Below are 25,543 nucleotides of genomic sequence, written 5' to 3'. Positions count from 1 at the left end.
TTTTTCATTTTCAATCTGTAAAATTTTTTATTTACAAAATTTTTTTTCAGTGAAAATAGTGAACTATTTTTTAGTTGTTTTATAATTTATTTATAGTTGTATTATAGTTATATTATAATTGTCTTGAGAATATTTTTAGTTGTTTTATAGTTGTCGTGGAATTAATTTCACATTGTTGTTTAATTATTTTTTTTTAACTTTTTTGTTGAGCAAAGTACATTTTTGTAATTTTAAAACTTTATAAAAGTATTTTTAAAATTAAAAATTTTAAGCCGTAAAATTATAAATGAAATATAAAGAAATGTATTTTTAAAAATTCCCTATTAACAATGTATTAAATTTACAAAGAGAATTGAAAATAGGAGGGTATTGCAACCAAAAATAAAAATGGATAAGTTAAAAAATAATTCTTTTTTGTATTTATTAATAAAAAATATTCTTACATTATATTTTATTAAAATATACTCATTTTTTTTTTTTGAGTGAGTTGTCTAATATACCCTCACTCTTTACTTAAGTTTAGAATATAACTAGAAAACAGGCCGCACTTCGCGTGCGGCGTTAAATAATTATATTAATAATAATTGAACAATAAATTAATATCAAATAATTTTAAATTTATTTTTATGTATTTTTTTATTAAAAAATAATAAATTTATATAGAAAACTCTAAATAATTAAAAAAAATTATCATACACCTTCTTATATAAATAAAATCACACAAATTTTTTTAAAATATACATTATAGTGAAGAAAATTAGAAACTAAATATTTCTTACACAAAATAGAGATCTAAAACAGAAATAATATAATAAATCTATAGAAAATTCATCATATAATTTTAAAACAACTATCATCACCGTATTTCATTTATAGTCACTATTGTATTTAAAAGGGGAATTTTCATAAATATGGAAATTGAAGGTATAGTTTACTTTTTTTTGGCATAAATAAATAACACTATAGGGTTATAGGTTTTTTTTATTTTTTTACATTTATATGGGTTTTTTTATGCCATATTTTTGTAAAAAAAAATAGAAATCTCATATTTGTAAAACAACAATAAGTTTTGCCGAAAAAATCGTCGGAAAGTCACCGGAAAGTCAACGGAAAAGTCAACGTCGTCGTAAAAGTTAACAGAAAAGTCAACGTCGCTGGAAAAGTCACCAAAGTAAATGTCTCATATATAACTAAAAATATAACCGGTTATATGAATAAAAACTAATAACTCAAACCGGTTATAATTGAAATATACTCCATTCTGTAATATAATAAATAAATAAATATAAATAACATAAAATAACTCAAACCAGTTATAATTAAAATAGAATCGATTCTATAACAGTGTTATAATGAATAAAAATAAATAACACGAAAGAACTCAAACTAGTTATAACTAAAATAGAACCGATTATATAACATAATGACTACAAACAAGTAACACGCAATAACTCAAACCGATTACAATTAAAAACAAAGCAGAAATTAGTTCTTAAAACACTGAAATATAAATTAAAGACAAAACTAGTTTCACAATAAAATACTTCATAACACATAATACCTCATAAAACCGGTTATAATTTTCTTTTTTAAAAAAAGTGGGGATCAAATGTCTCGGATATAATAAAAATACACAATAACTCAAACCGGTTATAATTAAAATATAGCCAATTTTTTTATATTATATTTTTAGTTATTGTGTGTTATTTATTTTGTTACGGAGCAGGTTCTTTTCATATTTATGCTTCAGTATTTTTTCAAATTGATCCTCACCTTTTAAAAAAAATTATAATCGGTTTTATGAGATATTATGTGTTACGATGTAGAACTAGTTTTATTTTTAATTTATGTTTTAGTGTTTTAGGAACTGATGACCCCTTTATTTTTTAATTGTAATCGGTTTAAATTATTGTGTGTTACTTGTTTGTATTCATTATGTTATATAACCGGTTCTATTTTAGTTATAATCGGTTTTGAGTTATTTCGTGTTATTGATTTTTATTCATTATAACATTGTTACAGAACCGGTTCTATTTTAATTATAAATGATTTAAATTATTTTGTGTTATTTATTTTTATTCATTATGTTACAGAACCGGTTATATTTTAATTATAACCGGTTTGAGTTATTAATTTTTATTCATTATGTTATAGAACCGGTTCTACTTTTATTATATTCGAGACATTTGATCCCCACTTTCTTTTAAAAAAAATTATAACCAGTTTTATGAGGTATTATGTGTTATGAAGTATTTTATTATGAAACTACTTTTGTCTTTAATTTATATTTCAGTATTTTAGGAACTGATTTCTTCTTTGTTTTTAATTGTAATCGGTTTGAGTTATTGTGTGTTACTTGTTTGTATTCATTATGTTATATAACCGGTTCTATTTTAGTTATAACCAGTTTGAGTTCTTTCGTGTTATTTTTTTTATTCATTATAACACTGTTATAGCACCGGTTCTATTTTAGTTATAACTGGTTTGAGTTATTTTATGTTATTTACATTTATTTATTATGTTACAGAACGGGTTATATTTCAATTATAACCGATTTGAGTTATTAGTTTTTATTCATATAACCGGTTATATTTTTAGTTATATATAAGACATTTACTTTGGTGACTTTTCTAGTGACGTTGACTTTTCCGACGACGTTGACTTTTTTGTTGACTTTCCGGTCACGTTGACTTTTCCGGTGACTTTTCCGACGACTTTTCCAGTGACCGTGATTTTTCCGGTGACTTTTCTGGTGTCGGCGACTTTTCAGCAAAACTTATTGTTGTTTTACAAATATGAGATTTTTATTTTTTTTTTTACAAAATTATGGCATATAAATGTAAAAAAAAAAAAAAAAAAAACCTATAACCACTTAGCTTTATTTATTTATGCCATAAAAAAGTAAACTCTTAAATTTTTTTCCATATTTTGGGTAATTTTTACTATTTAAAATTGATATCATAGCAACCTAAATTGCAACAAAAATCTACATAGCAACCCATATTGAAACCACCGGAAAAACTAATGTAGCAACCCAAACAGTAAATTTGAAAAAAAAAACTTAAAAAATAGTATATGAGGTAATTTTCCTATATATTATTAAGGTATTATATATATTCTAAAAAAATGTAAAACTTAGAAAATATATACGTATGTAAATCTAGAAAAAAAAAATATTGTGTCCTATGTTGATATAATTTCTTTTAGTTAGATATTTTTGTTTTTTTTTTATTATTATTATTAGCTTAATTGGAGTTTTTTTTTTAGAAAAAAAATAATAAAGAAGTAAAAAATTAGAGAATTAATAAGAAATGAATAAATAGATGTATTGAAGCATCATCTATAATTAGGTGATGAATCTATAATTAGGTGATGAAGAACAAAAATTATATATATTAAAACAACTCATAATGATATATCCATTTAAAACAAATCATAATTATTATTATATCATTCAAATATAGAGTAATTTGCAGCTAAACCCTTTTACATTTTAATTTTTATACACTTAACCTCTTTATTATTTTTTTATGGCAAAACTGTCTTATGTTTTAATTTTTATACACTTAACTCCCTTATTTTTTTTGTTGCAAAATCCACCTTATAAGATATATTGATTTAGTCTAATTTACTTTTGAATTATTTATTTTTCTCTTTAATAATTTTCTTTGCTCATATAGTTTCCATTAATTAATTTCCTATTAATAAAGGGAAATTTGATTTTATATACTTAAAAAATTAAAAAAATTTATTATTAAACCAAAAACCTAAACCCTAAAAAAACTATGTCTTTTTTTTTCAAAACCCAAAAATACCCCCTCACAATTCACTCATTCTCTCTCTGCAACATCTCTCTCTCTATCTCACATCCCAACCGCCCACCCTCACCACCACCTCCGACCTCCATCCTCCGACCTCCGACCTCCATCTAATTTATCAAAGGTCAGAAGATGGAGGTTGGAGGTGGTGGTGAGGGTGGGCGGTTGGGATGTGAGATAGAGAGAGATGATGCAGAGAGAGAATGGGTGAATTGTGAGGGAGGTATTTTTGGGATTTTGAAAAAAAAAGCATAGTTTTTTTAGGGTTTAAGTTTTTGGTTTAATAATAAATTTTTTTTATTTTTTAAGTATATAAAATCAAAATTATTAATTATTCTTTTCATGCATTTAGTTTTCTATGGACATTAATTAATACTAGCAAAACATACGTGCGAGGCACGTATACTAAATTTATGTTAGTTTTTTTCTATGTTATTTGAAAGTGATACAATTAAAAATTAAATAAAAAATATTATTAATTATTAAGTGATATTAGTATTATGTGTATCTAAATATTATATTTTATAATGTTGTCAATTAAAAGTGAATATTGAATGCAATATATTAGTGTTTAAGAAAGCTTGATGTTTTAAATATGTTCTTAAGTTAATCCAAAAATAAATTAAAAATTGATGTTCCAATACTTAAAGAAACATTACTTAAATGGGTGTAAGATAAAAAGAAAATTAAAAATTAATCTCTAAATTACTGATAATTGAAGATAGCATTTGTCTAAAAATTGTAGATAAGAAAACTAATGATATTCATTGGTGAATTTCAATCTTCATTTGCTTCGATAGAGACAATAGTGTAATTTTTGTATTTTACACTTTTCATTCTAGCCGGGTCCGCATATATCTGGATTGTCTATTTTTTCGTTGATAAATTGAATATGGTAGTGTCAACAAAAAGTGAAAACCATGTTTAACAAAAAGTGATAGTATTCTATAACAAAATATTATTAAATTATTTTAAAATACTATATTTTATTAAAATAAAACTTGATACGATTAAAATTTCATATTTCTCTTTACTCAAAAAGAAAAAAAAATGATTTAAAAAATGAAAAGTTTCTATTATTATCTCCACTGCCTTTCTAGATGTGAATAATGGTCTCTTCTTTCTTCCATATTCTTCTTTATTTTTTGTATATTGTGTTTGCAACATATATGTAAATTATTACGTAACTTTAAAAATCTTTGCTCCTGGAAACTAATGCATATGCCGAGCACTTAGAATCATTTATTAGCTGTAAACTTTGTTGGGTTTTTTTCGCCATTGATGCTTGGTTTTGTGAACTTTGATAAAAGTCACGCTTCTTTTTTTATTATTATTATTACTTATATATTTTGTTATTAAGTTGTGAAGAAGAAAAAAGAGAAGTGCGGATTGGAATATTATGTGTGAGCCCACGAGAATGTCCAAATTGTAATAGGAATAGGAATACAATAAATAATTAAAGAAAACCTAATCGTAGATGTACAACAGCAAAAACCCAATCGTATTTTTTTTTTTTTGGATTTAATGGGATTTATTTTATTATATATAAATGAAAAGTGACTCGTGGATTTCTCATAAACTATTTTATTTTTAATATAAATAAAAAGTAAATACCGAATGCAGTATATTAGTGTTTAAAAAAGCTTGATAATTTAAATATATTCTTAAGTTAATCCAAAAATAAACTAAAAATTGATGTTCAAATACTTAAGGAAACACAATGTGTGTAAGATAAAAAGAAAATTAAAAATTAATCTCTAAATTATTGATAATTGAAGATAACATTTGCTTCGACAGAGACCATAGTATAATTTTTTATTTTGCACTTTTCATTCTAACCGAGTCTGTATATAACTGGATTGTCATTTTTTTGTGTATAAATCGAATATGGTAGTGTCAACAAAGCGGCGATGTTCCTGCAAATAGTTTTTATTTTCATTTAAGATGATTAGACATGGTGTGCATAATTAATTTAATTAAAAAAAATTACTTATGAAAGACAAGTAAAGTTATTTTATTTCTTTAAAACTACACCTCTGCAGTATAATCCATTAATTGGACACCAGTACACGAAAATAATTTTTCCAGTGAAAAAAAAAATTAGAAAATTAATTTTCTTTTTTCTTAAAATAAAACGAAATTAGGGTAAGTAATTTTTTTTTTGTTTTGATATTATTTTTATAATTATTTTTTAAGATCATCAAAAAAAGTTTTAAAAAATATCAGTGTATATTTTTGTAAAAGATAATTTTATGTTTTTTTTTTTACTCATGTGGACCCAACGCGCATGGATAATTCAGTTTCTTTTTGTTATTTCATATTAGGGAGAGTGAAAAAAAGCTATATACTGCATAGTAAAACACATTAAGCTAATTAAACGTATTCTTTATAAGATCAAATTTTTAACATAATCCAAATATAGAATATAACATGTTTTTTGATGTGAAGGTTAAACATAACAAATGGCATAGTTTAGTCTCCGTATAACACAACAACGATGTGAGCTCATTAATTTTGATAGAAACAATAGAGATTTGAAAAGATTCAATAAGGAGACAAAAATCCCAAAATGTTAGAAAATAAAAATTTAATCTTAAAAATTGGGGGATGATTTACGAATAAAAAGAAGACCCAATTGGATCAGAACCTGAAATTGGGGGACGATTTGGTAAAAAAAAATCCATTTATAATTCATTCTTTTCCTGATCTCTCTCAACAAACTAATTGTGTATGCGGTTTAAGGTTCAATTTATTTTATATATATTTTTAATTTCTAGAGTTATAGTTGTGATTATATATAGAGTTGAAATATGTTAAATATCAGTTCAAATATTAATATGATTTGTTTTATTATTATTTTATTATGTATAAATAATATTTTATTAAATAAAAATAAAAAGTCACCCATAAATTTCTCATAAACCAAGAATTTCAGTTATATAGATACACTTTATATAGAATAGATATATAATATTGAATGCTTGTTGCTTTCAAAAAAAATATAATATTGAATATTAGAAACCAGTAATATTTATTTACAGTTCACCAATTTTTAACAAAATTATATTATCCGATAAATTTAATAATTTTTTGTAACGTCCGAATAGTTAATTTTTTTCTTTCTATGTTAATTCTTAGATATTTTTGTTGTAGATTTGATTTTTTGAATTGTATATGAATATTTTTAATTAATTAATTAATTAAAATAAATTTTTGTTGATTGCTAAAATTGAGAAATTTAGGGTTCCCTATATATTTTTAAAGAAGATAAAGTGTTGGGCAATTGAGAGTGGTGGCTAAAGAGTGTGAAAAGGCAATAATGAGATAGCAGAGATTAGAGACCAATGGGATAATGGGAATCTAACGTACACTGTCTTACTATTTCAAACTTGACTACACATTCACGTGATCATTTTCATCATCTTGCACTGCCCATACATAAAGCGTGATTGGAATGGCATATAATATATATAAAGTTCCAAATATGGTACGATGTGTAAGTCTTTTTTTGTCTTTTTTTTTTGAAAAGGAATTGGCATTAATTATTCAAATTCAAATTCAAATTGATACAATTTTTTCTTAAAAATAAAATTTGATAAATTTTTTTATTTGTTATATTTTTAGGATGGCTACTATCAATATTTTATTATAATTTTTTAGTCAATTTTTATTTTTGAAAAAATTGTACTAGAATTTTTTTTTTTAATTTTTTATGGCGGTATTCATTATAGTTACAATATCATCCTTGTAAATTTTAAAATTTTTTTGAATAGTTTACAATGTTGAAAATAGATTTGAAATTTTTTGAACACGGGTGATAGACTAGAATATTATAAACTCTGTTTTCGGAGTTGTAAACTATTTAGAATTTTTCAAAAATTTATAGTGATGATATTGTAACTATAAAGAATACCACTACGAAAAAATTGAAAAAAAAAATTCCAGTATGTGATTTTAATAGTGGAGTTTAAGTGAGAGTTTGTAATTAGCACTTCTCTATTTTTTTTTTAAGATTTCCAATTATAACATCCTCTTACAATCTTTTAGTCAATCTTCACGCCTGAAGTTACATGCCGAAATATTTTTTTATAGCGATATTCATTATGGTTACAATATCATCCATGTAAATTTTGAAAAATTTTGAATAATTTACAGTACCGAAAATTGAAATTTTAATATTCCAGCCTACTACTCGTGTTCAAAAAATTTTAAATTTATTTTCGGCGTTTTAAATTATTCGAATTGTTTCAAAAATTTGTAGTGATGATGTTGTAATTATAATAAAATTATAACCATATATAGATATACACATAAAATTTTATAAGTTGGGATTCCGCATTTAAAACTGTTAGAGATATTATACAATGGAAGAAAATGAAAACATTACATTTCTATTATTACAATATAATTGTTTAAAATATAAAGTTAAAATATGTAACCCTCAAACTTGAAAACTTCATGTTTTAGACTTTAACCATATATAGATATACATGTAAAATTTTATAAGCCGGGATTCCGCATTTAAAACTGTTAGAGATATTATTACAATGGAAGAAAATCAAGACATTATAACTCTATTATTACAATATAATTGTTTAAAATATAAAGTTAAAATATGTAACACTCAAACTTGAAAACTTCTTATTTCAATGTTTAACCATATAAAACCAATTATAACCATATATAAATACACACATAAAATTTTATAAGCCGGGATTCCGCATTTAAAACTGTTAAATATATTATTACAATGAAAGAAAATCAAGACAATACAACTCTATTATTACAATATAATTATTTAAAATATAAAGTTAAAATATATAACACTCAAACTTGAAAACTTCTTGTTTTAAACTTTAACCATATAAAACCAATTATAACCATATATAGATATACACATAAAATTTTATAAGTCGGGATTCCACATTCAAAATTGTTAGAGATATTATTACAATGGAAGAAAATCAAGACGTTACAATTCTATTGCAATATAATACAATAATCAACAAAGAGATTAAATAAATGTTACAACACATAATATACTGTTGGGTTTTATGCCTAAATAAAACTCCATTTCAATGTAATCTATTTTATTCAACATCAATAAAGAAACAGAAGTATTTTTCATTCATTTGTGTATGTTTTGGTTCACTTTATCAATTGCTTGTCTATTTGATTTATGAATTCATCTGAAACCCTTTTCACATACTTGATCCTGTTTATTGTGTTGTCAACACTTTGGAAAGTAAACATGACTATGTGAATAAAGTTTCCTAGATTTATCAGACACAAGGTTTTACTGATATGATAATCTACAACAAGAGTTTACTTGCATTTGGAGAAATGCTATGTTCTTTCCAGAACATTAGTTAAAGTAAAGCTCAGGTTGGATGCATGGAGTATGCATCGGAAGGGACCAATATTGAACTTTGACTTAGATTTATTAAACTTACCGTAAAATCTATTCAAGTCAATATCGCCTAGTTGATCCTAGATCAAATGATCTTAATCCTGTTATGATTAGGCTCAATCTCAGGAGGCTATTCGTGTTCTTTGATTTGTTAGTTAAGCCTACTTTTAGGTCAGGGTGATACGTACATTTTAGGAACACGGTAGTGCAATTGAGTGGGAGCGCTAACATAAACATGGAATCTATAGCTTCTATCTGGCGAATAGTAAGCAAATGATGATCTCCTTCGAGCTTGACCAAACGAAAATAAATGGTGGAGTACTCATTTCACATAAGCTGAAATATTATTTATACGGGGTCAAGTGTTTTAAGGATAAAATACATAGTAGGGTGCAACGGTAATCTAATCCCTTTACAGTGTAGATCATTCATATAGAAGATCATTGATCAAATTAGGATTATAACAATGGATAACTAATGATGTGTTTATATGGTGGAACATATAGAGCATTCTATATATTGAGAGTGCAATTCTAAGTTCTATGCGTGGATTCAACGAAGAATTAATAAGTTAGTGAATTTTAGTAATAAATTCTTGATCTACTTATTGGAAGCTCGGTTATATAGACCCATGGTCCCCCCACTAGTTGAGATAATATTGCTTGTAAGACTCATGTAATTGGTTTTGATTAATCAATTATAATTCTCAAATTAGACTATGTCTATTTGTGAATTTTTCACTAAGTAAGGGGGAAATTGTAAAGAAAGAGTTTTAGGGGCATATTTGTTAATTATGATACTTTGTATGGTTCAATTAATAAATATGATAAATGATAATATTATTTAATAATTATTTATAGTTATTGAATAGTTAGAATTGGCATTTAAATGGTTGAATTTGAAAATTGGTGTTTTTGAGAAAATCATATGCAAAAGTGATAAAACTGAAAATTGCAAAAAGTGAGGCCCAAATCCAATCTGCCATGGCCGGCCACTTTTATAGGATTTATCCTCTGATATTTTCATTATTTTAATGCCAAATAATTCAAACCTAACCCTAGTGGAATGCTATAAATAGGTAGTGAAGGCTTCAGGAAAATTACACTTTTCATTCAGAAAAACCTGAGCCTCTCTCTCTACCTTTGGCCGCCCACTCTCTCTCTCTCTCTTCCTCCTTCATATTTCGAAACACTTAGTGATTAGAGTAGTGCCCACACACAGTAAGTGATACCTCAATCATAGTGAGGAAGATCGTGAAGAAAGACTTTCAGCAAGAAGGAGTTTCAACATTAAAGATTCAGAGAAAGAGATCCAGGTTCAGATCTTGATAATACTCTGTGACAGAAAGGATACAAGGGTTAGAGATCTGAACGGAAGGATTCATTTAATTCTGCTGCACCCAATGTAAGGTTTCCTAAACTTTATATGTGTTTATTTCATCGTTTTAGAAAGTTCATATTTATGGTGTTAATCAACATACTTGTGAGTAGATCTAAGATCCTGGTAAAATAATTTCCAACATATACAATATATATATACACTATATATATATTATATATAAGAAAGGTAAAAGAAGATATATATAACACATGTAATATAATATATGTATACACTAGTGTCCAAAAGCTTAGTGGGGATCACCATGACTTGAACAAGGTATTACACCTATGTCCAAAAGCTTATTTATCCATATCTCTAAGTACTAAGGGAACTCTCTAGGAATAGTTTTGAGAATTATCAAACATTTTAGGGTTTTCTAGCAAAGTGATTTCTTGATAGAAAACTTGATGTCACTCAAATAAGCACAAAAGACCTCCTTTTATAATGTTTAGGTGATCACACTTAGAATTCAAATGCACAACCCTCATTTATCTCATATAAATGTGTATTAATATAGTTTGTAACAATTATATTTCATAACATTTGAATTCCATCATCAATTGTGTAAAATCTCTTTTATTACACAAAATATGATCAATCAAAAGAAATTACAAAAATAATTAATCTTGTAACTCCTCTCCATATTACAAAGTGTAGGTTACAGTTTTAGATTAAATAAATTATCTGTTACACAATTTATTTACCAAACACTTAATATATATATATTGTTCACATAATAATATATATTACCACATTTTAATCTACACTTATTATATTATAAAATAATATAACAAAAACTACATTTGGAAAACACAAAATATATATAATTTTTTTTATACATAATTTTCTTATGTATATTATATATATTACATGATGACAACAAAAGCTATCCCAAAATACAATATGATCGAAACCCTTCAGGTTGCATTGCCGCGATATGTACAATCATTGTCGAGCCTCCAACTCACTGTTCCTCCGCTTTAGCCTTTCCCTTCCTACACAAGGTAGCAAACTGATGAGTCAACAGACTCAGTAAGATATGCATAAAATATATATACAATGCAATACCGTCTTGTACTTAGGCCCTCCTGTGCTTAATTACAAGACTCACCAAATGGTCAAGAACACTCTTAACGGAAATACGACCTTTGTACTACATGCACTGAAGTACCACCTCCGTACTAGTGTTGGTAGGATTAAATTGTACTTCCGGGTGCTACTAAGTGTTGTACCACATGTACTTTGTACCCACTTGTACTCGTATTGGTAATACTGTAACATACCCTTAAACATCATACATTTTACCAACATATATACTCAGTATTACAACTGTTCCAGTGTTGGTAGTGTAAACATTATAATTAAAATGCATTCATACACATATACACATACTTAATGCTATTTTTACTTTGTTTCCGAATTCAGATGTGCCGGTCAACTTGAGTGGAACAGCAGCTCAACGCTTTACAGACCCCTAAATCATAATATTCGTAAATCTAATGAGTGACACGCTAAATTATTTTTTAAGGACTTAAAATCAAAACTCAAATTTTTCCTATCGATGGATAACATGAAAAACTAGGGTTTCTTAAACACCAAACTCCACCCAAACAATTCAATTCGACCCCAAATTGCACAAGAATTTTCAGAACACCTATTTACACCACAACAAATCCAATCCAAGAAAAACTCAATAATTAACTCAGAATCTAAAAACACCATTAAAGAGCAAAGCTTGAGTTCTTAAACTCAAACCTTGCCCAAACATCATAACATTCAACAAATCTAGCTTAAAAGCAGCTCAAATAATCTCAACATAACATTGGAATCCAAAATCAAACAATTCATACAACCACATAACCCTAATTCTAAAATTCATGCAATAACTTAACTTTGAGCTCAAGAAAGTAAGGAGAAAGATGCTAAGGGATTATACCTTGAATTGAAACACTAAATTCCAGCTAGAATCCTCTAAAATGAAGTTGAAAATCCAAAATCTCTAGTCGCGTCTTGATGATTTGAAAGAGAGAGAGAGAGAGAGAGAGAGAGAGAGAGAGAGAGAGAGAGAGAGAGAGAGAGAGAGAGAGAGAGAGAGAGAGAGAGAGAGAGAGAGAGAGAGAGAGAAGTTGTTTTTCTAAGTTTTTCATCTTGCCAAATAATCAACCTAAGTTTATCTATTATTAAAACTAAATAAAAAAAATAAGATTACTAATTTAGAATAAATCCACAAGACAAATGAATTCATTGGTTAAAAGATCACTTCACTTTGCACACTCCAAAGACATACATGCCATTTAGGGGTAATTTGGTCATTTCTAAAATCTTGATTATTCTAGATTGCCCAGCTGCTAGTAAAATACTAAATCATAAGAAAATGTGACTCTATCGGCCCAATATCGTGTTCCACTGTTACTGAGCATAAATATGAAAAATAAGATATTTCATATATATGCTTTTAATGGGTATTACTCATGAATGGGTAATATTAAAAAAATTTAAGTTTTTATAATTATTTTTTTTTATTTAATTAGAAAAATTTCTCATTTTTTCATTATATGGGCTGAGATTGGTTGAAAAAAATAATAATAATAATAAAAGTTTTTCGATAAAAAAAGTAATAAAAAAAGTTGACTTTGACTTAAATATTTTTCATATAAATATATTTTTGATATAGATAAAAAGAGGTATTTTTTGATATTATCTTTAATTAAGTAACTAAATTAAGCATAGAAATTTAAATTTCTCTTTTATTATTTGTTATCGGACCAAAATTTAATGGTTTAATATTTTTAAAATTAATATTTATAGTTAAATTTATTTAGTACATAAATAGCACATACTAAATTCAAATAAATCTCCATAAATTCATAAATCATGATTAATAATCTAATTCAAAATTAAATCCTAAATATTTACTAATCTATCATATTAAAATTAAGCAGTTTACAAAATAACTTAGAGCAAATTTTACACTAAATTGCTGTGTGTGCTACAGTGCACGACATATATGCCGTGCACTGTTCACACGGCATACTTTTTTTTTTTTTTTTTTTTATATAACTAATTTTTGTATATGTCTATATTATTAATTGTATTTATTAAATTACAATGTGTCTTTTTAGTCTTTTTTTTTATTAAAAAATTAATATAATAATAAGGAATATTTTTTTAGTGTAATTTTTGGTGTTGTGGTTGGAGTGAAGATAGTTTTTAACATCAAATTTGGTGATAGTGTGACACCATATTTGATGAGCTCCTTAGAGATGAAATTAGCCATTAAACCAAAATTAATATTTTGCTAATAAATATTATCAGTTTATCTAACTAAAATTGTATATTTTTTTTTTTCCAATTTTCTTTTGAGGCCCGCCTGTTCATCACCAAGATACAATGCATCAATAATAACCGCAAAGCTGAGTTTACGCAGATAATAATATGCATGCAACACAACAAAGCGACTTTCATCAACAAACATAATAATTGCACTGCCATACATATGAGACAAGGCATATCCTATAATTGTTGCTTTTCAAATCAAAACCAAATAAAGGTTTGTGTAGTCTTTGTGGCTGGCTAGTAAGTCTGAACTAAGTATTACGCCAACAATAATAAACCAGCTGAGTTTTATCATTTCAAATGTTGCCGTTTACAAAATAAAAACAAGAGGCCAGCGCTGAGTATTCAGCATGCCAATAATTAATACATAAATAAAACGAGAGAATTGAAAAGAAAACGACAAACATTACTCATACAACATCAACGATAAAACGACATAACAGAGGAGAAACGACATTGGAAAGAAGAAATGTCCATGCAGAACTATTTGCAACGTTGTAGCGGAGCACCACACAAGCAAAGGTTATGAACATAGGACGTGGCTTCGAGCTTCTGCAACTTCCCACCCACTGGAATCCTCCCACACAACCTATTATAACTCACATTCAAATACTGAAGATCGCCCATTGCAGCCAGTCCCAAAGGAAGACTCCCCGTTATCTTATTATGATTAAGATCCAACCAGGTCAAGCTCTTGGGAACGACAACCTTAGACATGTCAAACTCCAGCAAATTCCTCGAAAGGTCTACATGGCTAACCATCTTATCCGATCCCAAAATCGAGTTCACGTCACCTTGGAGTTTGTTCCAAGACAAGTCTATATGAGCAAAGTCCTTCTTTCTTCCCAACGCGGCAGGTATTTTACCGGAGAGTTGGTTATGAGACAGCTCCAAGTAAAACCTCTTCACTTTGAACTCTCCGAACGAATCTGGGATAGGTCCAGTTAGTCTGTTCCGGTCCAGCCTAAGGTGGCCAAGGTTTGGTAGCTTGGAAAGCGAAGCCGGGATCGGTCCAGTTAGTTTGTTGAAAGAGAGGTCGAGGTAGTTGAGGTTGGTGAGCTGACTCAAGAAACCTGGAACCGAACCACTGATGCTGGTCCCGTCTAACCTGAGGCTCTGGAGGTTTCTGAGTTTAGTAATGGACGGTGGAATGGGACCTGTGAGGTTAATCTGTTTGTGAAGGTCGAGGTTATCTAGGTAAGGAAGGTCTCCGATTTGAGGTGGGATAGTTCCGGAGAGACCACCGGGGACAAATAAGGAGGTGATACGGTGCGTTTTAGGGTGACACTTGACGCAGTACCAGTCACAGCAATCGGTGTCTTCATGCCATGAGGTGAGGACATAGGGGTTATTGAAAGCCTTCTTGATTTGGAGAAGGGCTTTTTTGTCATTTTGGTTACATAGCTCTGAGAGGGCAGGGTCGAAGAGAGTTGTGGAGAAGAGAAGAGTAAGGATGAGGGTGGTGAATAATTTCATCTCCATAACTTTAGTTTGGTTAGTGGGATGGATATTAGGACTAGGGTTTGTGATTGATTTATATAGAGGTATTTTATTGTTGTTGTGAATTGATGTTAAGATATATTTGGTAGGTAGGTCTGTGTTTTGTTTTCTTTAGATGCATGAAACACGTGATGAAATTTTGCTCTTTTGAGTTTTTTTCCTTTTTCTATCGTCTGAAAAAACAGAAAGAGAGAGATAGGAATTGCTCTTTTGAGTCTTGACAGCTCAAATCTTACTGTATACCAATACTTAAACAGTTACGAACATAAATATATTTTTTTTTTCATGAATATGTAAAGTTGTAATTGTAAACCCAACTTTATTGTTTTAACCAATTGCCTAATTATGTTAAAGCTAAAAGTATACGATCTCATACATAATAAGTTATTCCATATGGTGGAAGAATCGACCATACAGTTATATTATCGGTAAAAACTCATTTAGCCATATTATAAATTGCAAAATTATAAAATTTCAAAATAAACAAAAATTACAACTAGTCAAAAGGTTTTTGAGAATTTTATATTGCAACACATAGTTACTAATACTCTAAATAGAAGTAGTTTCTTTCAGCGTGTTGATCACTGTCTTTAAATCACTCTCTATTATCACAGACGAATGCTTCAAACGGGTAGTTGATTCTAGAACTAACAAGTAGGCCGCAACTTCTCTGAAAAGTTGAACATGTTACTAGTCACCCACAAAACTGAGTCATTGTGATTTCTCACAAAAGCTATAAAAGATTGCTACATTTCATCATCTTCTATCTCTAGCTTAGTTTAGCTCTGTTGTGGACATTGTCCCACATAGAATAAATGGTAGAGAATTGAGCCATATATAAGAACATGGGCTACTCCACTCATTGCCAATTGGTTTTGAGATGGAACCTCATGATTCTCAACATGGTATCAGAGCCATATCCCTTGCGGGCAAGTGATCCTATCCGATCCGCACCTATACAGATAGTGACCATGTCCACTCTGATACGGTTCAAGATTGATGAGCAAAAAATAGCCATCATCTTGAGGGGGAATGTTGTGGACATTGTCCCACATAGAATAAATGGTAGAGAATTGAGCCATATATAAGAACATGGGCTACTCCACTCATTGCCAATTGGTTTTGAGATGGAACCCCATGATTCTCAACAAGCTCCAATTGAAGAGTATGAGAGTGAGGGTCATGTTGGAGAGAACTCTGTGCCTAGTTGTAGAACTCCAGGGCCAACTCATAGTTCATCTTAACATTCCTAAAATGAGAAGAATTAAATTTCTTCAACACTGCTTGCTAATAAATTATTATTATTAGGAAGATTGGAAAATTTTTATTATTTTAAATTTATACGACTAGTGTATATTTAGTATTCTAAAAATTATTAATATGAAAGTAAATAAATAGAACGATATAGAGACATATTATAGAGTATTATTATTATTTAAGTAAGTATTTTTTTTTTTTTTGTATTATCATTATATCCCAACTATTTTTAAAATTGTTGTCTGTATATGTCATCCGTTATTATTATCATATCTCACATGTACATGTCAAGAAATAAATTAAAAACTCTACAATACTTGTAATTTATAATTGTTGCTTATTGCTTAATTTATTTTAAGTAATGTAGCATGATATTAATATTGAATAGAATTTGTGTACAAACATTGTATCCTATATTATGTCTAACCAATATAATAATGATACATCATTTAATTTATTTTTGTAAAGTTTACTCACTAAGGGAGCAATTTCATTAACTATAAATTTTCATTGTTTCCTTTTTTTTTTTTGGCTGTTTATGGCTGAATAATGGTTTCTTTTTTTAGTTTTTTTTTTTTTTTTTCAAATCTAGAATCTTATTAAAATATTATTTTTTTAATATAAATTTATTATACCTAATATTAACTTATTTTTCAAACTAATAGTCTCAAGTCTTTTTTTTTTTTTGGAGGAAAACTAATAGTCTCAAGTCTTGCAAGTGCTACGGAACTAGAAGAAAAATTTAGGTATGCTCTTTCTTTTCAATGATTCTTATTAATATTATGTCCCTATTATTTAGATAAATAAAAAAAAATAATATATCATTATTATTTTTTAGTTATTTTAATTATATTATGATTATAATTTTTTTAAAAAAGATTAGTTGTACCATTCATTTTTTCTTTTGATTTAGTTCTACAATTCCTTTTCATTATCTGTTTTTGCGACCTTTTTTTAGGTTAATTAGTAATTTTTTTTCCCTTGAATTTTGACATGTATCAAATCGTGGCCCCTGAACTTTTTTGGCCGTTAAAATTTCCCACCGAACTATTGAGATTGTTAAATTTAAGAACTTTTGTCTAATTTCATTCAATTTTACTGTTTCAGTGATTGTTTATGTACTAAACCATACTCCCCAGACTTTGATATCTACCAAATTATGCCCCTCAAACTTTGATATGTACTAAATTATGCCCCTTGAACTTTCATCCATGTTAGAATTTTTTTACTAAAATTAGACAAAAGTCCTTAAATCTAACAATCTCAATAATTCAGGGGAGATTTTTAATGGCAAAAAAAGTTCAGGGAGCACGATTTGGTACATGTCAAAGTTTGGGAGAAAAAATTACTAATTATCTTTTTTTTATTATTTTTTTTTTGAAAAAAAAAATCTCTTGTGGTTTATAGGCTGTGAGTGGATAAAACAGGTTATAGTACAACTAATTAGTAGGTTTTCTCAATTAAAAAAAATAAGTTTTGAATTTGCTCTTAAAGCTTTGCGAAACTTCTTAATTTCCTTTAAAAAAAATACTTTATAATTAAAATAATAAATAGTTATGAAAAAATTACTATAAGATGTGTATATTTTATTAAGTTATCTAATTTTTAATTTATATTTAGTATTGAAGATTGTAATTTATTAAAAAAAATATATATTTATTTAAATTATATATTTATTTAGTGATACAGAACATTAGATTTCAAATTATGGATGACCATAATAACACTACTACAATTATGGGCTTTAGAGTCAATTTTTTTTAACCTATTTTATAAAAAGGAAAGCTAAAGAGTGTGAAAATACCCACCTGGTTTGGTATTGATATTTAGAGGCAGTTTTTTGGTAAAAACTGTAGGTATAGAATTTAATTATATCTATGTCGTCGGTTGGGGGTTGGGATAAAATTAAGGGTTTTTTATTAACCCTATGACGTCAGTTATTTGGTATTAAGCGACACCATAGGTGCAACCTTTAGTCGACACTTGACACCTATGGCGTTGGTTAATACCAAATAACTGACGCCATAGGGTTTTATATCAGAACCCTTATGCTTCATCTTCCTCATTTCACCATCTTCTTTATCACGTAGAACAACCACCATAGCAGCCCCAAACCCATGAAAAAACTCTCGCCAACCACCACTAAAATAGCCTCAATCTCCCTCATTTCTTCACCATTTTATCCCATTTTGTCTTAAAATCTTCTATTTTCAATACCTAAACCTACACTGTAAAAAAGTTTGGTTTTTTCCCCTCTATATATCAAACCGAACCTATTATAAAAAAAGGTGGTCGTATAATCCCGGCTATCGATTTTAACGGAGAAAACGTTGAATCTCTACGCCCATTAAGGTATAAACATGATTTCTATTTATTTTATTGATCTACATTGGTATTATTTCGTTTTTGTAAATTTTTTTTGAGATTTTTTCATTTTATTAATATTATATTGTGTGTGTTATAGGTGGCCGGATTTTTGTCGCAATTTATCACCAGATTGCGTTTGTAAGGTAAATATTTATTAACTTGATATATAATATATATGTATATATTTTGTATTTTATTATTGAATATGTGTTTATATATATTATGTGTATATACTATTTGTGTATTTTGTGTAATTGTATAGTATATATATTTTTTGTGAATGAGAATGAGGTAGTATGGATTTAATTAGTTTAGAAATAAAGTTTTTAAAATTATGTTAATGTGATATATAATTGATTATATATGTATATGTATCTATTATTTTTTTAAAAAATTAATTATAGAATTTAGTAACTAGTAACTTGTTACATTTTTTAATAACTAGTAAGTAATAAATAATTAAAATTCTAATTCCGTTGTATATTGCATTATATTGTAGGTTGTAAGCTAATTTTTGAGATTCGACATATTTCGGTATTGATCGGATTTTAACGTGCTATAGGTATATACATTCACTAATTTTTTGTTATTAGGGCATATACACATTTAGTACCCTATCTTTTCTTTTAAAACACATTTGGTACCTTGTGTTTTCAATAATACTTATTTAGTACCTTATATTTTGAAATAATACATATTTGGTACCCTAAAGTAAAAATTAATCAATATAATTTTATTAATTTGACCAAACGGTTCTCAATTATTCGTAATTAAATAATTAAATTTGAATTTAGAATTCGTAAAATTAAAGACAGTTTAATTGTTTTGATAAAATTTTATCATAAAATTTTGAGTTTAAGGTACCAAATATGTATGCTTTTAAAATACAAGGTACCAAATAAGTATTACTAAAAATATAAAGTACCAAACTTGTATTTAAATAAAACATAGGGTACCAAATGTGTATACACCCTTGTTATTATAATTAATTATCAATGCATGCTTAGTGGAGTTTGAATATCTTAAATATTCATCCGTAGTGAAGTAGATTCTGCGAATACATGTACAGCGGTCGGATGGGTGGATAAATTTTGTATTGTTTAAGTTATTTTGTTTAATCTATATTGTTATATTTGTTTTGTTTATTACTTTAGGCACTTTTAAAATTTTTGACAACGTCCAATTAAAGCTGTTATGCTGCTGAAATTTCGGTAGAATTAGAATAAATTTTACTTAAAAAAACATAAATATTAAAATAAAATAAAAATACATAACATAAATAACTAGTTCATTACTCGCTAGTTGTAAGAACTAGTTATTTCATTACTCGCTAGTGACATAACATATTTATATAAAATTTTCAATTATAAATGACAAACCAAACAAATAAATGGATTCACTTTAGGAAAAGTCATTCCAATCAACTAAACACTACCCTAATTAGTTAATTACAACTTCTACAACTTATACAACAACATGAACCAAACTAAAACAAGAATTTTAGTAATATATAAATTAATATGAATTAATTGTGAGAAACCTAATTAATTACATTGTGTAAGTAGTAACTAGTTATAATTAGTTACTAAATACTATTTTTTTTTAGGATATTTGTTATGGATAAATCATAGATGCGTGAGGAGAGAGACACACTTCAATTTCAAGTAGGGTTCGATGCATTTTTAGAGTTTGCCTTAAAGAATTTTAAAAATCCCGAATGTATTCATTGTCCGTGTGTACATAGATTGTTGTAATGAATCTAAAGGAAATATTACAATGATTAAGGACCATGTGTATTTACGAGGTTGCAATAGAAGTTATACTATTGGGTATTGGCATGGCAAACATTTAGCTGATGATCCATATCTATTAAGAAAGCGGGGGGTAGGTGATATTGAGGGTAATGATTTCGATGATTATCCATTGGACTTGCTTAACGAAGCACATGAGGAATTTCTTAATGATCCTAAAAAATCCGATAATTTTCGAAGTGATGCTGATAAATCCATGTTCGATGGTTGTAAAAAACTAAGATTACCAACAATAGTAAAGTTTTACAACATAAAAGTAGAAAATGGAGTGAGCGATAAATGTTTTACTCAATTTTTAGCTGCTTTTAAAAATATCTTACCATTTGACAACTGCTTCCCGGAATCTACATATGAAGTGAAAAAGACTTTAAATTTCATAGGATTAAAGTATGAAAAATTCATGCATGTCCGAATAATTGCATTTTATATCGTACGGAATATGCAGACATGGATTATTGCCCGACTTGTGGTTTATCCCGCCATGAAGCGTACATTGTAATGGGTAAACACTTCTATACAAAGTCAAGAGATGATGCTCGAGAGGTTCAAAATAGTGGCATATGTATCGTCATAGAAACCATGTATTTTGCAAGTACAAAAGATAGAAACCCTGTTTTAGGTACTATGACGTATTATGGGGTTATTGAAGAAATATGGGAGCTCAATTATTTTACGTTTCGAATTCTACTTTTTAAATGTTCTTGGGTTGACAATAATGTTGGAGTAAAAACTAACGAGCTTGGTTTTACTTTGGTTGATTTAAGTAAGAGAGGAAGCAAAAATGATCCATTCATCATGGCTAACCAAGGAGTTCAATGAGGGAATATGGGTCAATTTATTCAGGCAAACATGAACAAAAAAAGAAAAGAAAACATGTCTAATTGGTAACTTTATATATAGCAATACTTTATCTTAAGAACACATATAGCTAAAAAAGTTCAAGGGACATGATTTGGTACATGTCAAAGTTCGGGGAGAAAAAAAATCCTAATTAGCCTAAAAATAATAAAATAAAATTTCTTGCACGTTTGGAAAAGATTTATTTATTTGTTTGAGAAAGAAATTAAAAGGTTTTAGACTTTAAAAAATTAAAAGTTAAGACAAATAAAGAGAAAATAAATATTTAGAATAATTTTAAATTATCACGTCTGTTTTATACTTAGTTTTATATATATCGACACTTATGGCATGTGTACTATACAGTATTTAGAGTCAGAATAAATTAATGGAGAACTGTAACGAAATAAATGAAAAATAATCAGAATCAATATTTGTAATATGTTGTTTACTAAATTTTTTTGGAAATATATATAGAATAGTTGTAATTTATCTTGTTTACTTTATTAGGAAACGTAATCAGAATGCTTAAATTGACTAAATTGTCCTTTTGAGTTAAACTATATTATATGGTAGTTATTTTGTGAGATATATTTTAAAGGACAAAATTGTCATTATATATTTAATATTAAAAAATAAAATAAAAATAATTAAAATCCATTACCCTTAATGACATTCCTTACAAAATTAGTGGGGAAAGTTCTCTCTTTCTTTTGTCCCTTATTTTTTTTTTTTGAGCCAAAAAATTAACTTTTATTAAACTAAATCAGCTACCAAGATAGCTTTCAAACCAGCAGGGACAAAAACCCCGCGGGAAACACAACCAGGAATAGAACCAAAAGAACGAGCTAAAAAGTTAGCCGCTTGGTTCCCGGTGTTGGGTTTTATGTCCTAAATAAAACTCATTTCAATATAATCAAATTTACTTATTAATATATATCAGAAACAACATTTAATGTTGCATGGTTCACATGATTTATTTCATGATTATATGTACATAATGTATGAATTCATCTGAAACTCTTTTCACATACTTAATCTTGTTTATTGTGCTGTCAACACATTGGAAAGTAAACATGACTATGTGAATAAAGTTTCCTAGATTTATCAGACATAGGGTTTTACTGATATGATAATCTACAACAGAGTTTACTTGCATTTGGAGAAATGCTATGTTCTTTCCAGAGCATTGGTTAAAGTAAAGCTCAGGTTGGATGCATGGAGTATGCATTGGAAGGGACCGATATTGAACTTTGACTTAGATTTATTAAACTTACCGTAATATCTATTCAAGTCAATATCGCCTAGTTGATCCTAGATCAAATGTTCTTAATCCTGTTATGATTAGGCTCAATCTTGAAAGGCTATTCGTGTTCTTTGATTTGTTAGTTAAGCCTACTTTTAGGTCAGGGTGATACGTACATTTTGGGAACACGGTAGTGCAATTGAGTGGGAGCGCTAGCATAAACATGAAATCTATAGCTTCTATCTGGCGAATAGTAAGCAAAGGATGATCTCCTTCGAGCTTGACCAAACGAACATAAATGGTGGAGTACTCATTTCACATAAGCTGAAATATCATTTATACGGGGTCAAGTGTTTTAAGGAATAAATACATTGTAGGGTGTAACGGTAATTTAATCCCTTTACAGTGTAGATCATTCATATAGAGGATCATTGATCACATTAGGATTATAACAATGGATAACTAATGATGTGTCTATATGGTGGAACATATAGAGCATTCTATATACTGAGAGTGCAATTCTAAGTTCTATGCGTGGATTCAACGAAGAATTAATAAGTTAGTGAATTTTAGTGCTAAATTCTTGATCTACTTATTGGAAGCTCGGTTATATAGACCCATGGTCCCCCCACTAGTTGAGATAATATTGCTTGCAAGACTCATGTAATTGGTTTTGATTAATCAATTATAATTCTCAAATTAGACTATGTCTATTTGTGAATTTTTCACTAAGTAAGGGCGAAATTGTAAAGAAAGAATTTTAGGGGCATATTTGTTAATTATGATACTTTGTATGGTTCAATTAATAAATATGATAAATGACAATATTATTTAATAATTATTTATAGTTATTAAATAATTAGAATTGACATTTAAATGGTTGAATTAGAAAATTGGCGTTTTTGAGAAAATCAGATGCAGAAAAGGTAAAACTACAAAATTGCAAAAAGTGAGGCCCAAATCCACTAGTATAGGGCCAGCCACTTTTGTAGGAAATTTAAACTGATATTTTCATTATTTTAATGCCAAATAATTCAAACCTAACCCTAGTGGAATGCTATAAATAGATAGTAAAGGCTTCAGGAAAATTACACTTAAATTTTCTATTTTTCCTTCAGAGAAAAACCTAAGCCTTTCTCTCTCCCTATCTTTAGCTGCCACTTCTTCTTTCTCTTCCCTCTTGAATTTCGAAATTCTTAGTGTAAGAGTAGTGCCCACACACAGCAAGTGATACCTCAATCATAGTGATGAAGATCGTGAAGAAAGACTTTCAGCAAGAAGGAGGTTTCAGCATCGAAGATCCAGAGAAAGAGATCCAGGTTCAGATATTGATAATGCTCTGCTACAGAAAGGAATCAAGGGTTAGATATCTGAACGGAAGGAGTCATTTAATTCCGCTGCACCCAATGTAAGGTTTCCTAAACTTTATATGTGTTTATTTCATCGTTTTAGAAAGTTCATATTTAGGGTGTTAATAAACATACTTGTGAGTAGATCTAAGATCCTGGTAAAATAATTTCCAACACCCGGACCGTTTAACAAATCTAATTGAAATAGAAAACAAAAGAGAGGATTGCATAAGAGCAACACAATCCGAAATTAAAAGCCCCACCGGAGACAACAAACGCTTCTTTTGTTGCACAACTTGCACCAGCAGTAGCGAGTTCGACTCCATAACCACACCAGCAGACACATCCCCCTCAACCCACCTTCCCTTCACCCAACTGAGCGCCTCCTTCAACGCCATAGCTTCAGCCAAAAGCGGGTCAGGTTGACCATAAGTTTTAACCGCCATCGCATCAATGAATAAACCATTATGATCCCGAGCAATCCACCCCAAACCGAGACTATTGTCATCCTCAAAGACAGTAGCATCACAATTAACCTTAATATCACCAAAACAAGGTTTAGCCCATTGCTCACACCCGAAAGTGTTCGGACCAGAAATTGGCAACACAACTCTACTCTCCAGCTGAGCATTCTTCCAAGAAACAAGGTAATTAATTGCAGCACTCACCACCCTCTCTAACGACAAAGCCTTATTATTCCAAATCAAGTCATTATGAGCTCCCCAAACTCCCCAAAGAAGCATAGCAAGCCTCTCAATACGATCCATACGTTGCACCTTACAAATATTATCAAACCAGCTGCCAAACACAGTAGCTTCACCCCCTCCAACCGTCCCTCCCAGCCCCCTGTCCAGGCAACTCTTAGTAAAAGCGCAACTAATTATATGAAAAAATTTCTCATTACTTAATGTAAGTAAACAAATGTAAGGGACTGATTACCTTACTATTAATTCTCATTACTTAATAGTAAACATGCATTATATTTTAAATAAAAATAATATTATTTATTGAATAACATAAAAAATAAAAAAAAAATAAAAACTAATTGTACAATTAAGTCCTACATTATTTATACAAATTATGAAGTGTAAATATTAGAAGTGATGGATAATCTTAATGATATAATGATTCAATAGTAATTCATTCGTTTATATGTTTTTATTGAAATCTCTTGATTGCTTCAACCAGATAAACAAAGGTGAGAAATAAAATCGGTGGAATAACATCCTTCA

The 25,543-nt window shown here is 28.4% G+C and overlaps 1 protein-coding gene across 1 annotated transcript; it reads right to left on the bottom strand.

Moving 5' to 3' along the window:
* Positions 1-14,214: 14,214 nt before the first annotated feature.
* On the bottom strand, positions 14,215-15,832 carry LOC115698901 (polygalacturonase inhibitor). The gene has a single exon (XM_030626101.2). It carries the CDS (start codon positions 15,424-15,426, stop codon positions 14,428-14,430), a length of 999 nt encoding a protein of 332 aa, XP_030481961.2. The 5' UTR covers positions 15,427-15,832; the 3' UTR covers positions 14,215-14,427.
* Between the last annotated feature and the right edge of the window lie 9,711 nt (positions 15,833-25,543).

Source organism: Cannabis sativa, chromosome 8, assembly GCF_029168945.1.
Source record: "Cannabis sativa cultivar Pink pepper isolate KNU-18-1 chromosome 8, ASM2916894v1, whole genome shotgun sequence".
Taxonomy (NCBI): domain Eukaryota; kingdom Viridiplantae; phylum Streptophyta; class Magnoliopsida; order Rosales; family Cannabaceae; genus Cannabis; species Cannabis sativa.
The sequence above is the reverse complement of the archived record's forward strand: the minus strand, read 5'-3'. Positions and strand labels throughout refer to the sequence as shown.

Coding starts and splice junctions, on each gene's coding strand:
- LOC115698901 (XM_030626101.2), bottom strand. CDS start 15,426: ATGGAGATGAAATTATTCACCACCCTCATCCTTACTCTTCTCTTCTCC.